Here is a 16,408-nt window from a genome sequence, read left to right on the forward strand (position 1 = left end):
GTAATTTATCCAGAATTCTCTTTTTTTTTGGCAAACTTTAAACTGAAATCTCCAGCCTTAATGTAGAACTTAGCTTTCCAGGACCTTGTTATTATTCAATAGGTTTCCCTATTTTCCATATAACTCATGCACTTTAAGTGGACTTCAAAGCACTAACAGTCATGCAAATGTTTATGCAAAACAAACAAAAAAGGAAAAATAAGAGAAGGGGAAGGTTATTTCTAAGCAGGGTCTATGCTGTATGACAAATTGTGACTTAGCAGACTACTAGGTACAGCATGCTATTCTGCATTTATTAAAAAAAATCCTTAGAGCTTATGTCAAACTTTGAAAGATTGACAGTTTGGGGTTAAGTGAATATAGTCAAAGGAAAAAAAAAACAGAATGAGACTGTGGCTGGATAAGAAGAGAACTGAAATATAGCCTGGGAGAGAAAGAGCATTCCTCTGCATGCAGTTCAGTTTTCATGTTTTAGAAACATTTTAGGGAGTTTTAATGTCTTTACAAAATGCAAACTCTCAGTAAGTTGAAAAACCCTTGTTTTCTCATTCTTAACTATACATTTTTGTAAGGGCAAAACAAGAAAGGTAAAACATTCAAAATAAAGGAATTTGTCTGAATGTTTCAAGAGTCAAAAGGAATAAGTGTTACTTTTTCCTCATTAAGAGATGGAAAATCTTCCAACTGAATTAGCGGGCTAGGATCTTGCATTTCGTTCCGTCTCAGCCAAGCATTCCCGAACTAATCCTCTAGCATGAATAATGCCTGCAAAAGAATTGGACATATTTTAAATCATCTCATTCAGGTCACACTTGCAATGACAGTCCAGAGAAAGGTTTACCTATTTCTGTCCCGAGTTGCCAAGGCTACCACAGCATGCCTCAGAAAAGGGAGAGATCCCTCGCTTCCCAAACATCAGCTGCTGCTAAACAAGTTTGCTTTCCCAAACTGGCACTATAAATTGAAAAGGGACTAAACCAGGAATTGAGAGCATGATTAAGATTTGTAGGTCTGCAGTGACAGGTGTATCTTCATGTGCAGTGCAGGCCTATTTACAACCAGAGACTTAACAGAAAGGAAAAAATAAAAAACCCATCTTGCTTACCCGTTAGTTATTTTGCTACAGTGGAGTGAGAAAAATACATAGTTATTTGGGGAGTCATTTTAGCAAGCTCTAAAAGTCTTAATACCTTGGGATAGTTCTCTGAGAGGACACATCAAAATCCAAGCCTTCATAATACTGCTTAAACACAAGTTGTGTCTCTTGTAAGAGTAAGAAGAAATTTTTTATGGTGTGTGCAAAAAGTTACCTCCTAACACTGGCTCAGCTCCCAGTGTAAATCATCACCACTTTACATGCTGCCATATCTACTCTCATCTGATAGACATAATGTGGAATTTTCCACTACAAGTCCTGTTGCCTTGCGTTCCAGCAATCTGGACCTTGATTCCTAATCCTGCAACAAAATCTAGATTCATATTCACAGAGCTGCTGAAAGAACAGAGCTTGAGATAGATTTTAAAGTGAGAGATGGACAGATTTTTCTTCAGCAAACAAGGTTCTATTTTACTGACAGGACAAGATAGAAGGTGATGTCTCTGCTCAATCATGCTCCTTAACAAGGTGGAGAAAGGACAATAAGGCAATAGATGAGGTTTAATCTCTAGTTAATGGATTCTGTTTCTAGAAGGCTGCTAGCCCAGACCACAGCAACAGCCTTTACATCCAAGGAGTACTGACCTGAGACTTGACGGGTGCAAGGTGTTGCAGAGGGTTAAACTGACACAGACAAGTAAAGCTGCATCCTGCAGCTGCGGGATGCAGAAACGTGTACTCAAAGCAGTGCATTAGACCTGGATCTGGTGGCAGGACGCCCAGTTTATGCAGCAAAACTACCCTGAATTATGTAGAACACTGGGAATTTGGCCAATTTTAGAGGTCAGCAGCCTCTGTGCTTAGGAGCGGGTGGAGCTGGGGACAGGGACTTTATTCAGAAATAACCTCCACATGGCCATGGAGGCTGCAGTCACGTGGTTACCCTCAATCACTTTTGCTCTGAAGGTTGCACATGCTCCTTCAGCCATTAGGCTCCCAAAATGGAAAGAGAGGTGTGTTTGTGACCAAAAGATGGCAGCAAAAAGTATTTCTTTGGGATTCTTTGCAACACTGGCAAGTCACAGCGGCAGCATTGAATCTTAAACCTACGTTAGCCAACAAACTAAATACTCGTTGCAAGAAGCAGCAAAACAACTTTTCCTCATCAAACTGAACCATTCAGTTCAGAGAATGTCTGCATCTCTCCCGGTCTCTCTCAAGTTGTCCCCATTAGCCTATTGCCATTCATGATCTATTAATACTGACTCAGGCAATGCAATAAAGAGAGACTCCAGCAACATTGATTTTAGCTGGGCCAGATTCCACTTACCACTCATCAGCAGACTTTATTGCATCCTTTCCCAGAACAGCTACTAGTCATTTTATTGCATGTCATGGCAGATATATTACTCTCCCGTAATGGCTGAGCTTTAAATAAAGCTTTGTAGTCTTGGGTAAACGTAAGGGGGATTTGTAAGATGGTAAAGTTAGTTTGTTACAGTAACATTCCCATTCAGGCTTGAATGCATGAGCCAAACTCAGCACAAGGACCAAGGAAAGGGAGGAAAAGGTAACTACATTATACTGTCAGAGGACCGAACCACCAGCACAACTGTTGTCAATGGCCTTTCAGGGTCATTTCAGGAGCCAGAGCAGTGGAATGTCCCACTGCTCCTTCAGAAATATCCCTCGCACGTCCCTTGCAGAGGACAATGTCAAGCTGATGTCAGCAGTGGGGCATGCGGGGGTTTCTTTTACACTGCAAGGAAAGGGCATTTATTACCCCTTTTAGCTGACAAAGCAAAGCAAGAGAGACCTCATCAGCCAGGCCTAAAAGCTTCTAAGTCCCTTCCTAGTGGACTCTTAATGACATCCACTTGACAACAGGTAACGGAGCCCAAGCAGCCCAACACTCCACAGAGAGGAGGAACGTGTATGTTTGACACCTCAGTCTGAACAGCCTTCTCTGACAACCTTTTTTTTGTAGCTCTTCTCTCCGCCAGCCTTAGTGTGAATTACCACAATGTAGTATTTCTTTAGGCAAAATGCACTTCAGTAAAGACTCTTGGGTCAAGTAGATGGGTGATGTATATGAGAAGTAGTAAACAATGCTTGGCTGTATATTTTGGAGACTGGGGAGAAAAGGGAATTGAAGGGGCAAGTAAGTCACGAGGAACCTGAAAGAACATATCCATTAGATACCTTAAGGGTTCTAAAATAAGGTTTGCATTATTAACTGAAACGCCCCTTGTGAACATGAAACACATTTTGCCACTGGTTTATCTACTAAATGCAGCATGAATAGAGTATCCCAAGGTTTCAGTTGCTTGTTAATATGCCTAGTTTAATGATGAGCTCAAGACAGCTCTCTCCTTTCAAAGGAACAGTTGTCATGAAGCAGTATACAAGTAGTCAGTGCACAAAGTGGATGGGACATGATTTTTTTATATATATAAATTTACACATTACCTCTTTTTAGCCTCTCCATCGCACTTTTACTCCCAGCGTACGTGGGTCTAATCTCTTTTCCTAATTCTTCTATGATAGCTAGAAGTTCTGCATATTTGCTCTGCGGTACTTGACTGCTGCTGGTACCCTGTAGTTCAAAGTAGATTAATCTCAATCAAATACTGCTTAAAAAAAAAACACAATTACAACAAATAGCAACTGGAAATTCATGGAGGACCAGAAATAGCCCTAAACGCACTTTTTAAAAAAATAAACTTTCAGATTTAGTATATAAATATGACTTTCTTTTTGCGGTTGCTGCTACAGTTGGCCACCATGCTACATGCCCTCCAAAAATTGGGATCAACTAGGAGGATGCAGCTACAGGACTGGGACCTTAGGTGAAACAGAAGTTAAAACAGTCCTGCAACAACAGCAAATTGGGAATTGCTTATTTAACTCTGTTTCTGCTTTTTCAATGTTTAGGTGTCTATTTTGTGGAGAAGTTAGCTAGGCAGGGAAAGTGAGAAGCAGAAAAAACAAAACTGCCCATATCATAAGGGAAATCCTATTAAGTCAAATACATTTCATGGGAAGTTTACCACCAGATTCCTAAAGCAGCCCACAGGACTGTCTGTGACACACAATTCACGAGACTAAATTTTAGAGTGTAAATTTGCCAAAGAAAAACAGTATAGAAATATTAATTTTTTAACAAATCATTTTAAAATATGTTAGAGCCCTTACTATCAGAACATAACTCAAGACATGTTTCACTGTGACTCAGATGGGATGGGACTAACAGTTAATTAGTAACCAATCTCACTCAGCACTCTGCTTAGTCTAATTTGATCCCAAGACATGTGCGATGAATCAGTCTGCCATTTGGGTTTGATTTCAAATCTTGGTGGGAGGGAGGAACACCTCAGATTACAGGCCACAATCCATGCTACTATGCAAACATAGGGTCAGTGATCTGATTAAAGAAAAACAAGCAGCAGAGCCGTACCTGCATCCCTTGTGTATAGCCTAGAGATGGGGGTCCGTAGTCATTTATAAGCTGTCTGTATTGCGCAGATGTTGCCATACTTGTGGAGGGAGAGTGAACGCTCCCAGCTGTAGAGAGAAAAGAGGAAAAAAAATCTGTTATTATCTAAAGATTAATTAGTCTGTTCCATGGGGACACATTTTAATCACTTTTTCTAAAGCTGTGACCTCTCACCTTTGTCTAAACTCACTAATGACATTTCAGAGTCCTGCTATTTGCTAAGAAGAGAATGGTTAAATTAATGCTTCTCTAATGTTTGCTGTACATGTGAAAATAGCACAGCCTGCAACATTATCAGTGCAAATTGTTTGCCTAAAAGTGAAACACAGTGTAGCATGACAGGTTGTTCTGCCTAGACAAACTGTAAATATTAAGGAGCCCTATTTTTGCATATATACATTCCACATAGATGAGTCTAATGTACTGTGCTATTTTTACTTTTTCAGTGCAAGTTATCTGAAAGTAATTTTGCAACTCAAAGTGTCATCACATGGTCAATGCAAGTTACCCTCAGTACTATTTTCAGCCAATGCCAAAACTATTCATAGGGAACAGTCAGTTGAGGTATATCAGATCTGTTGCTCATTGTATGACATCAGAGGTGAGGAAAGCTACTGATATTCCTCTTTGTGCAATATCAAACATTTTTAGCCAGTCAAATTGTGCTATATAACTAAACCAAAGGAAAAATAACATCACTTTGGGTTATGGTTACTTTTGCTAAAGATACAAAAGACTATATTCAGATCTACAGGGTTTTGAGTCAGCTAGGAGATACAGAAACAGACTCTAATGTGATCATTGACGAACTGCTCCAGAAATGAACGATCAAAACACTTCTTCCTCCTTGCACTACAACAGTAAGAATTTGGGTTTAAGAAACAACTAATAGATTTTTCTTAGGGGGCTTAATTATGCTATCCATTTCACAACAGTGCTAGAGGACCTGCTGGTTATGGACTGTACACTCAGGACTAAGGGATCATTATACCATTCAACTTGTTCACTCTTGCAGCTCAAGTGCCCCTACATCCACTGATGCTGCTGTCTTTGCCTGTAGGCACAGACACAGACTGCCTGCTGTCTGGAAAAGTCTTCCCCCTTACAAACTCCTTTGCTGAAAATTCCCAACTGTCTTTCATATGAGGAACAGATCTCATTTACCAGCCTTCATTTAAATCTAAATTAAACTGATGCTAAAAGTCACTGGGGCTCAGAACTATGTAAATCTCTAGCTTTGTTTTAAAGTTGCAAGTGATTTCATATTTTCCCCTCAGCACAAAAAGAAAGAGCCAGCAGTTACACTGTAAAAAGCACTGCTGAACATACTGGAACAGATTCTTGTCCTCAGTTGGAAAGTCTCTTTCCACTGCAGAATTAATCACAGGATATCACCATGGTGGTGTATTCATTACAAGAAGAAATTGTGTTCTTAATCTTTAATAGCTAACTGGATGTGAAATCCTAGAAAAGGCAAATTGGGCTGGTCATGAAGTCACCTTAAAAAAGCAAGTTTTCTCTTTAACTAAGCTGCAAAATTTTATGCCATTACAATCTGCATTTCCATCGCTAAGGTTTCACATTGTCACACTTTGCTAAAGCATAGTAAAAACCCCCAAAAATAAACAACACACCCATAGAGCATGGCACTGTGAAGGAATACCACAGTTGTCAGCTATTCTCTCAATTAGTTCTTCACATTATCAAAATACATGCACAATTATAAGATTTCTGTATGTACAACTCAGTCGACATTTCAAGTCCAGATGACTGAATTTCAACAGTCATCAAACATGACACAACAGCAAACCACATCTTTCCTCAAAGGACTTCAAAATGCTTCAGAAACATTAATGAGCCCCTTGTGCTGCAAGGTAAGAAGGTTTAATTACCTCAATTAAGCAGAGAAAGACTTAAGCGATTTTTCCTCATGTACAGTAAAAAAAAAGACCCATCCTGCAAAGACTTGTTCCTGAACTGTTATTGCAAACAGCCACATACAAGACCTGGGAGCTCCAAACTGGTTCAGAATTAAGGCAAGGGCTCTGATGACCAGGCTCAGGAATCCTGTTCTACCCACTGAGCAAACCTTAGCTGCAGCCCATGCAAAACAAAAACCAATTCATCACCACCACATTGGTTAATGATAATAGAGTACAGATAATTTAGCGATAGTTTCAGGTTATGTCGATTTAAGCAATGACATGTGCTTGGTCTGTACAAAATAACACAGCAGGGTATGTCTAAATAAGAAAGAAACCCTACCAGAAAGGTGATGTGCCAAGACAAAGCAGTGAATCTGGGGGCTGACCAGAAAGTTTCACAGATGTGAAAGCCAGCAACATACGTCGTTGCAGTGGACAGTAGCTGGTCTCAGCATGGGAGCTTGAATCCAGCAGTGACTCAGTCAACACTGAATGACAAAAACAAACAAGAACTTTCAGGAAGTAACTATGAGTAAGAACCTGCCGCTGGAGTTGGAGCATCACTACTGATTTGAATTAGCAGTCAGATCAGTAGAGTTGCGTCTCCTCGGCAGCCAGGGGTGCTGTATTGTCTACTGTACCCACGACATATGCAGAGCTGTGCTGCAGACACTAGAGGCCATTGCTGAGTACGGCATGCCCTGCCAAATGACAGATCGTGGTAACCATGGTGAGTTTACCCGTTTCTTTGCAGTCTGCATCAAAAATGTAATAAGACATAATGCCATGCGCCGACCACTTTATCAGCAGCAGCAGGCCCCGAGAACAAAGAAAAGGATTTGACTTGGCCATGGTACCAGCCTCCATACACCCATGTCAGAAGTTGTGCCAGTCAAACTCAGCTGGAGGGGGGGGAGAAATGAAAAATCCTTGATTTCACCTCAATTTAAGATGATGCAATCATGAAAATGAAATTAATTGTGGGGGTATTAGTATCTCACAGGGTAACAGACCTTGAGCTTTTTGACCTATCACTTTGTATGTTAATCTCAAGCAGAAGCCTTGGGTCTTGGATGACTATTACTCAATTAACCCAAAATACATCTGCATGTCTGAACATCCTGTATATCTCAGATTAAAAAAAGAAAAAAAAAAAAAAAAAAAGATCACCAGCTATTGCTATTATAGTTAGCAAGAAAAATTAGGCCAGGAAGTCTCACAGTCAATACCCAGTCAAAAATCAGTGTGATGATTAGGTATTCACTAGAGAGAAAAAAAGGAGGGGGGATCTAAATTGAGGCTTGCAGTCTCATGTTAAAATGACAATGGAGACAAGACAGTTAAGAATTGACAGAATCTAAAACGGAGTGTGCTTGGTACTGAATTTAAGTGACACCCTGTATCACATCCCAAATTGTCTTAGTGCTTGCTGCTGTTTAAAACCTAAATTAATATACACACTTTCCTCCCTCCACTTTCCTAATTAAATGTACACAAAATCTTTTATATACTCATTTATTCTTGTGCCAACAATGTCTTTTATTTCTGTATTCAAACAGAAGACTGCCAGAAGCATTTTTGCCCACAAAAATATAGTGATTTTCTTGTTAATCAATATTAATCTTTATTAATTGGGGGGTGGGGGGGGAGGTGTCTAACAATACAGCAAACAGAAATGAGATTCTTGTGTCAAAATCTCTTCCTTCCAGCAGTCTCTCTGAGCCCAAATTAACACCCTGGGAGACAAAGGATCTCGAATCAATCTTTGTTTGCCTAAACTCCCACTGACCAGGAATCTTCCAATTAATTTCTGATAGGTTTGTAGGGTTCCCTTCAGCTCCTTTGCTACTGTCTCCAAGTTTGAGCAATGATACCAATTTGCTGATCTAAGTTTTAATTCTTAATTCTATTGCTGTTTTTTGCTGGAATAATAACTGGGAAGGCAGCTTGCTGTGTACCCTGCAGGAAGCAGTGAGAGCAGAACGCCAGGGTACACTCACCTGATCTGCTCCCAGCAGATGCCATGGCATCTACACAGCTCAACTGCCAACCTGTTTCACAAACAGCGAAGTAAAATCAGGAACAGTTACTCAACTCACCAAGTTACTCATGTAGAAATTACTTAGACAAACCAAGAGCCAACCACATTGGATATGTGTTTCTCTATTACCCTGTACTTTGTAAGGTCCTATAAAACTGCATAGGTAAACTCCTGCCATTTTACAAACTCTCTGTACACACGAACATGACAGCATACAAGAAGCAATACCTGTAGCCTGGAGTTTATCCAAGGTACATGGTATAGTCTGTGGAATCTCACTACTTCTATCTCTATTTCACAGTCTCTTCAAGCTAAGGTTGCTTGCAACATAAAGGCTGTTGCCATTTAGATGGCTAGCAGTCATCACCTCTTTATATAGAGCCCAGTGCTGGAGGTTACTGCCTCTGCCACACAACTGGAGGACATTCCTCATCTGCTTCAGATGATGGCAGTTTGATTCCTGACAGTATGCAGTAAAAGAGAGCCAGGCTGGAGTATTTCAACTGAGAGGATATAAATTCTTCTGTCCTAAACTGGACAACTTTGCAAGAAAACACATGAGAAACATTCACGTAAGCTGCTCTGGCAACATAAATTGGTAAACATCTTCAAGCACAAGGGGAGACGTAACATCTTCAACATTTCAACAGCCATTTCTGCAGCGAGTATCTGAACACAGCCTGAATCACAGTTGCAGTGTTTTGGCTGACTACAAGAATATTTGATTCCTTAGCCATCTACGCACTTTGGAACTCCTTGCCATCCATGGGACGCCACGTGCATCTCTACACCAGTAGATCTACTGCATAGCCAAGCCACGCACTGAACTCTACAGGAGCTGCCAACCCAGAGCAAAAACAGACAGCCCGCATTTCCCCAACCTTCCAATAATTTTTTTAATTTAAAGTAATGGACCCCATTCTCATTTGCACAAGACACTCCTTATAGCACTGACTGTGAAAGTTGTATTTTCACCCACTATTTCCCCCTTAAACATTAGCCCTCGTGGTAGAAACAGACCTTTCTTTGAATAAAACTATTTCCTTTTAAAAAAATTCAGTGCACACACACATAAATATGTTCTCAAGAACTAGGACATTCTTTATTATAACAGCCAAAGGCCTTGCTCTTTTGATCTGTCACACTCTGGGCCTTTCCTCTAGTACTCTCGTTTTATTTAATCTTTCCATGTGGATAACTGACATGTTTTATGTCTCCTCTTCCTAACCCCCTGCCTTTTTTTTTTTTTTTAATCAGAAAAACAAAAGACAGTCACTAGGACTCCTCACCATTCTTCTTTTCTAGCTTAAGACACAGGCCATTTCTATGCTAGCAAGTTATTCAGCACAACACGGAAAGGATCAAAAGATGAAAGCATTTGGTACATGTACACCACATGTAGTTGAGGTGAGGGGGTACAACATAAGATTAGGTTTTAGTCTGTTCCCCCAGAGTAAGTGTCTGTATTATGGGTACGGTTCAAAGCTGTCCAGTCTTTGTTTTGGACCCTTGTCTTCCCATTAAAAGGGATGAAGCATCAGTGTTGCACAACTGGAGCAGAGCTTCTAGTTTACTTTTATCAAAAAGTAATCACGTTAGCATGAACCAAAACCACTCTGCAACTCAACCAACATGTGATGGGTGGGGACAATGAGATTTGCTGACTGTGAAAAGCATACCATTGCTCTGAAGCTGAACACTCAGGTAGGTAGACAAAGCCAAAAATGCCAGTTTTCTAAATGTCCAAACAAGTCCACTTGAAAATTGCTAATTCTAAAATATGTTTAGTGTGCTTCTTTTCAGATAATTTTTAACCTCACATGGACTTCAAGAGATCAGTGAACCAGCAAATTTCAGTTTGAATCGGAGGGGGGAGTCTCTTTCCTAGAAATTATCCCTTCTGCTATGGCACGAACACTTTGCTCTCTGCCTACAAACAGTATTCTTTCCAGTATTCCCACTCCAAAAACAACCTCTCAATATGGAAAAGAATATAAAACATAAGCTGTCTCTGCAAAGGGTGACAAGCAAGCCATTTGCTCATGCAAGTCTGCACTGCAGTCTTAATGATACAGGGAATGGCCTAGTGCGTGCTTGGTATCATTTCTCAGGACTCAATGAGATTGGTCTCTCCATTTGCAAGCTATAGCCCCAGTTAGGGAAATTCTTTTCATTTCACCCTCTCAGTAAGAATTTGCACTTTTCACCAAGAAACTTCTGGTTGCTGTGAGGTGTGGCAGGTGCACTGACAGTCCTGTTGGTCCTCAGCCACAGCAGTACCTGTTGTACAGGTCACCACTTGCTCATGCGGAGCCAAGACACAGCTCCTTCCCTTGTCACAGTCCGCTGGAATTTGTTTTTCCAGATCCTACATACAACAGTTTTTAAGATTTATTACAGTAACAGGTTTTTGTCTTGAAACTTGACATTTCTACAAGAATCAGATTAAAACAAAAGGAAAATCCCAAGTTGTTTCTGCTGGCTTCTGTATCTTAAAACTACTTTTCTCTGACCTGTGCATACTCTGTACAAAATAGGAATGCTGGTGAATATCCACAGAGCCAGAAAACACATGGAAACAAGGGGAAAGACAAACTACAGACCAGTTCACAGCTGGTGTAAATCTCTCTGGTTCTACTGAAGTCAATGGAGATGCCCTACTTCACCCTCAGCTCAGCAGCTGGCCCTCTTACAGAGAAATAGAGTTAAACAATATGAAACACAAGGAAGATGAGGAGTAAACTACTTTGCAGGACTCAGTATGATATGCAAGAGAATACAAACGAATCAAAACATGGCTGTTAGAAGGGGTAGCGAGTGTTCCCCTGGGACACTGCATGGTCAGGTGAGGCTGGGAAGGTAGAGCCACAGCATCACAGGTCCCTAACAGACCACATTTTACTGCCAGGCAGAGAAGGTGCTTGGGCCGGAGATTCAATAGGGGTCCCCAAGCGCAGTTTGGAACAAACAACCTGGGGTGCTACACATAGGGGCCCAATTCCCAGAGCACAAGCCCTCCAGGAAGGTGACTGGTAATTCGGACAAAACACTGCAAGCCTGGGTGCAGACACCCTGGGCTAGGTGTCACCACTGACCTGGGCAATGGGGAAGAGGAATAGGAACCAAATTCTGCTGTAACAATGCATTCTTCTTCCCTTAGCCTGGTGTAAGGCAGAGGAGTCAGCACCCCGATGCTTCCAGCATCCTGAGTCACTCGCAGAGCAGCCTCATTCTCCTCACCCGCAGTCATCCCCAGATCTGCCGACAACCCACAGAGGCTTCCTCCCCATATTCCCTCCCCCGAACAGCTCCTCTCCCCCAGGACTTCAGTCCAGGTTTTTGAGTCCCCAACATGCGCCCAGTGCAAGAACAGAGCACAGTCACCCATCAACCACAACTGCTTCATCTCACTGATCCACTTACTGAGTCCAGTTTAAACATGATTTTGCAGAGTGACCACTCAGCCTAAACTTGAAAGGAGTTAGCTCTGCAGCAAGGACGCAGCTCCAGGAGCTGAGTCGACACTGCCTTTCCAAATACTCCTGCACCAGAAGCCCTGCACTGCAGGGAAGCAGCATTACCTCCCAGAGGAAAATCCCTGTGAGATCCACAGCTGCCCAGAGCCCTCCGTCGGCCGAGACCAAAATATTCAGCGTTCATACAGAGAGGCTTCTGCAGGGCTGATTTCAGGCCAAAAGGGACAGATTTCCTGTTTTCCTCTCCTCTGCAGGACGGGGCGCGGTGGGGGGAAGGGGTCCTTCACCCCAGGTTTGGAAGCAAACCTAGGATTTATCCTCCTGGCTGGGGGGCATTTAATTTAAGCACAATAGAGCAGCAATCTCCTTCAACTCAGAATTAAGCTCCAGAAAGGAGGGGGCCATTTGCAGTCATATCACTCTGAATGCGATATGTGCAACTGCAAGGACTGCTTTGTCTAACTCCCTTGGCCTTAGGCCACGGTGCTGGCAATACCACTAGCTAGAGGAAGAGCTGGTGCGTGAGGATAATGGCAGAAGACAGGGAGGGAAGAGAGAGCCCATTTTGGATTCAGAGGAGGTCGTTCTTTCACTGAAAAGATTCTGGGGGTGTTGAGGATGATCCGAACTCAGAGGAGAGGACAACTTAGACAGGAATAGTTCCAGCATGACAGCAAACTGCTGCTAACTTGCCATTACAAGGAAAAAAGGACGGGGCGGGGGGGAGGGGAGGGGGGGGGGGGGGGAGAGAAGATAAAACTGCATGAAAGAATCTAAAACCCTGATCGGAGCCAGAGCGTTAGAAAGCACACAGACAGGGCAGCAAGAGGACTGGAGACAGAAACTTCACCACTCAGCTCACATTGTGAGCGGCATGTCTGACCCGGGATTTTGCAGTCCTCACTCGCAGAGAAGCCAGACTCGGATCTCCCCCCATAGCATGACCTAATCCCCACCCCTCACCCACCATCGCAAAATACCACCTTTGTTTTCCCTGCAATTTTACGGCTGTTCCGGAGAGCAAGGCACAGGTTCTCGTGGGAGCCGACAGAACGGTTTCCCTTGCTGGGCTTTGTTTTGTTTCTTCTTTTTTTTTTCCTCCAGTGACACTTCTGCTTTTTGTCAAAAAATCCTTAGCACATCCCCTGCTTCCTGACCCCTTTGCAGACCAGCGCTCAGGCCCCCGGTGCTGCCTACACACAACCCAGGCACAACAAGCCTTTACATGTTCGCAGCCCCCCCCCGAGCTCAGCTCCACACAGGATCAAAGTGTCTGAGGCACAGGGACCTCGGTTCATCCACCAGCTGGTGACGATTCCTTGCGGTAAAATAAGATTGCTGCTCTCCTGGTAGCTAGAATAGAGGTGCATCTTGTTGATCCCTTTCGTTCATCAATCCCCCAGGATTACAGCCACAAACAGCGCTGTAAAAATCACCCAGGCAGATTTCCCTCCCTCCCTCCTAAACCCAACCGCGAAACTTTCTCTTCTTAAAAAAAAAAAAAAAAAAAAAAAAAATCAGCCTGATTTCTGGCTGCGGATGGTCTGATGCCAACCCTGCAGGCTGGGGCTGCGGGGAAGGGAGACAAATATTATTTTTAAGTCAGAACCAACTTCTCCATTTTGGTTCTGTTTAATACTAGCCGACGAACACAGATTAGCGAGATCCCCTCCAAATACTCCACAGCGAAGCAACTGCTACTGCGGCTTTGTTCAGACTGCACCGATTTACGCACACTCCCCGCAACGGAGACCCACTTTTCCAGCTAACACCTCAGCACAAGAAAAAAACACTTGCCTGCTGTTACCTTCGGAAATTGGGGGGGGGGGGGGGGGGAAGTAGTAAAAAAAAAAAAAAAGAAGTTAATGTCATCAAGGAAACTTTTTAAAGAGGAAAGTTGGAAAGACTCCTGTACAGACCCAAGGAAGAGGAATAATTCTTTAAAAGGGCTTTTGCAAGAAATAAAGAGCAATTCCTGCCCCCACCCCCCCACCCCGTTCCAAAAAATCTCCAGCGGGCGGAGAGGGCTCCTCCGCCCGGGCTGCTCCGTGGAGCCGGGAGACTCCGAGGGGTGAGCGGGGACCGAGGGTCCCCCCGAGGCGCTGGCGGTCCCCCCCTCCCCTCACGCCCGGCGGCAGAGGGTGCGGGGCTGGGGTCCCTGGCAGCCCCTCCGCCTGAGGAGAGCGGCCCGGGGCGGCCCCTCCGCCTGAGAGCGGCCCCTCCGCCTGAGAGCGGCTCGGCGGCCGCGCGCGAGGCGAGGCGCGGCGCGAGCGGCACTTGCGGCGTCCCGCCAGCAGCGGTCCTCGCTGAGGCGCCGGCGGAATATTCCTGATCCAGATCAATCAGCCGCCCCGGGGAGCCGAGCATGGAGGAAACCCGGCGGCCGGAGCCCCGGAGCGGCGGCGGAGGCGCCGGGCCGGCCCGGCGGGCGCGGCGCCCCAGCAGAGGGGCGGCGGCGGTGGGGGGCTAACGGCGCCGGCCGGCGGGCGGGCGCTGGTAATGGCGGCGCGGAGCCGGCGCGGAGCCGCTGCCCCGCCATACCGGACTGGGCAAAAACTCGAGTCCGGGGCTTCCCCCCAGGTGCCGGTGCGGCACCGCGGCGCCCCGCCGCACGCCTCCCAAACTTGCCACCCAGTTGCCGCCGCGGACTTACCCGGGTTGAGGGGAGTCCCGGGGATGTGGGCGTTCAAGTTGGGCTTGTAAGACATTCCCAGAGACATGGCCAACGGGAGGAGGAGAAGCGTCCTGAAATTCAGTGAAGCGTCTCCGTGTCTCCCAGACACTTTGGGTTGTTTACAGCAGTAGCAGCACCGGCAAATATGGCCGTCAGTTATATTGACACCCACAATGCAATATATCATCCATACATCATGAGGAGACGCGGATCCAAAAACTTTGAGGGAGACGAGGCAGCCACCCGCCGCGGCGGCCCGGCGCCCCGCGCACCTCGGCGCGGAGGGGGCGCGGAGGGGGCGCGGCGGCGGGGGGTGCCGCAGCCATCCCCTCACAGACAATGGAGCTCCCCTCAGGGACGCCGCCGTGAGAGGAGCCGGGCGGGGAGGGGAGGGCGGGCGGGCGGGCGGGGAGCCCGGCGACGGCGAGATGGGGGGGTGTTTTAATTAACTTCGGAAAGTTTTGGCACAACTTCTCATTTAAATCGGCTCTGCCTGCGCCGTGCGGCGGGGGGGCCGCGGTCAGCAGCCCCTGTCAGAGGAGAAAGGCTGACGCGTCCCTCAGGGTGGCCCAACTGTCGCTGCCTTCCCGCCTCCCCCCCTCACCTCAAATCAGGCGTTCACCTCCGATTTATTCCCCGTCTCCCCCCGCTAATTTTGATGGAAAATACCTGTTGATAATTTTAGAATAAAAGATTGTTTTTTTTCCCTAGATGCCGCCAAGGAAAAATCTGCCTTTTTTTTTTTTCTTTTCTTCCAAACCACTGTTTCTCTCCACTTGAAGGTTGAACGTTAATATAGATTGCAGCTTCTGAGGGATTAAAAAATAAATACAAATCTCGTTGATAATTGACTCATTTTCTTCTTGCAAGCAGCAGTAAAACTCCCCCCCCCAAAAAAAAATAATTTAAAAAATCTAAATTTGCACATTAAATTATGAAGCTTTCCAGCCTGCATCTGCCACTTCAGAACTCATGCTTTTCATTGCAAGACACTCAGGTCCGCTCTTTCTGTCAGTTAATCTCAAACACACCTCTATAATCGTTAAATTACTCCAGATTTATACCTATATAACTGCTTGGGACCTGGACGACATCTCCTTTGGCACACAGCTCAGCCTGAGACCCACAAGATAAGACCCACATGTATATCTTACCAGAAGCCACTCTGAGATTGTGAGGTAGTTGGTAGTTTTATTGCAGGTGTTAATATCTATCCAAAGCTATATACTGCTCTTAATGCCTATATACTGCTTTTAATGCTGCTGACAGCAAACACAGATAGCCCGATCCTGCTCCTGGGAAGTCAGGGGCAAATTCCTTTTAAGTGACACTGATTTAGGCCCATACTCTCTCACTGTGGACTGCTCTGCAGAGGGAGGCAGGTACCATCTCCATTGCAAAGACATGGAAATAGTCACAGAGCAATTAGGTGATTTTCTCCACATAAAGGAGAATTGAGGCAGAGTGGGAAAAGTGAGCCAGCTTTTGAGACTCCTCAGCCCATGCCCTAGCGACTGCACACTGCATGAAAGAAACATCTAAAAAATATGACTGGTAACCAGATGAAATACGTGATCTTGTTACAATTTTGTATTTTATCTCTGGTCCAAGTGCGTGGCTCCAGCTATCGTGGCAAAGGCCAGAGTGGCACAGACTATCCTTATAATAACTGATCCACGCTCCAGTCTGTTGGAGAGGGG

The 16,408-nt window shown here is 44.7% G+C and overlaps 1 protein-coding gene across 5 annotated transcripts; it reads right to left on the minus strand.

The window, feature by feature from the left end:
- Positions 1 to 66: 66 nt before the first annotated feature.
- CDK2AP1 (cyclin dependent kinase 2 associated protein 1) lies at positions 67 to 15,080 on the minus strand. 5 transcript variants are annotated; one of them, XM_049805887.1, is made up of 4 exons: positions 14,688 to 15,080; positions 4,554 to 4,660; positions 3,566 to 3,692; positions 67 to 765 (listed from the first exon to the last, which is right to left on the minus strand). In XM_049805887.1, exons 1-4 carry the CDS (start codon positions 14,893 to 14,895, stop codon positions 698 to 700), a joined length of 510 nt encoding a protein of 169 aa, XP_049661844.1. In that variant the 5' UTR covers positions 14,896 to 15,080; the 3' UTR covers positions 67 to 697. The 5 variants fall into 5 exon arrangements, with proteins under 5 accessions (XP_049661844.1, XP_049661846.1, XP_049661845.1 ...); XM_049805889.1 differs by lacking the exon at positions 14,688 to 15,080 and adding an exon at positions 13,018 to 13,154; XM_049805888.1 differs by lacking the exon at positions 14,688 to 15,080 and adding an exon at positions 12,140 to 12,331.
- Positions 15,081 to 16,408: the final 1,328 nt, after the last annotated feature.

Source organism: Accipiter gentilis, chromosome 7 (genome assembly GCF_929443795.1).
Source record: "Accipiter gentilis chromosome 7, bAccGen1.1, whole genome shotgun sequence".
Taxonomy (NCBI): Eukaryota; Metazoa; Chordata; class Aves; order Accipitriformes; family Accipitridae; genus Astur; species Astur gentilis.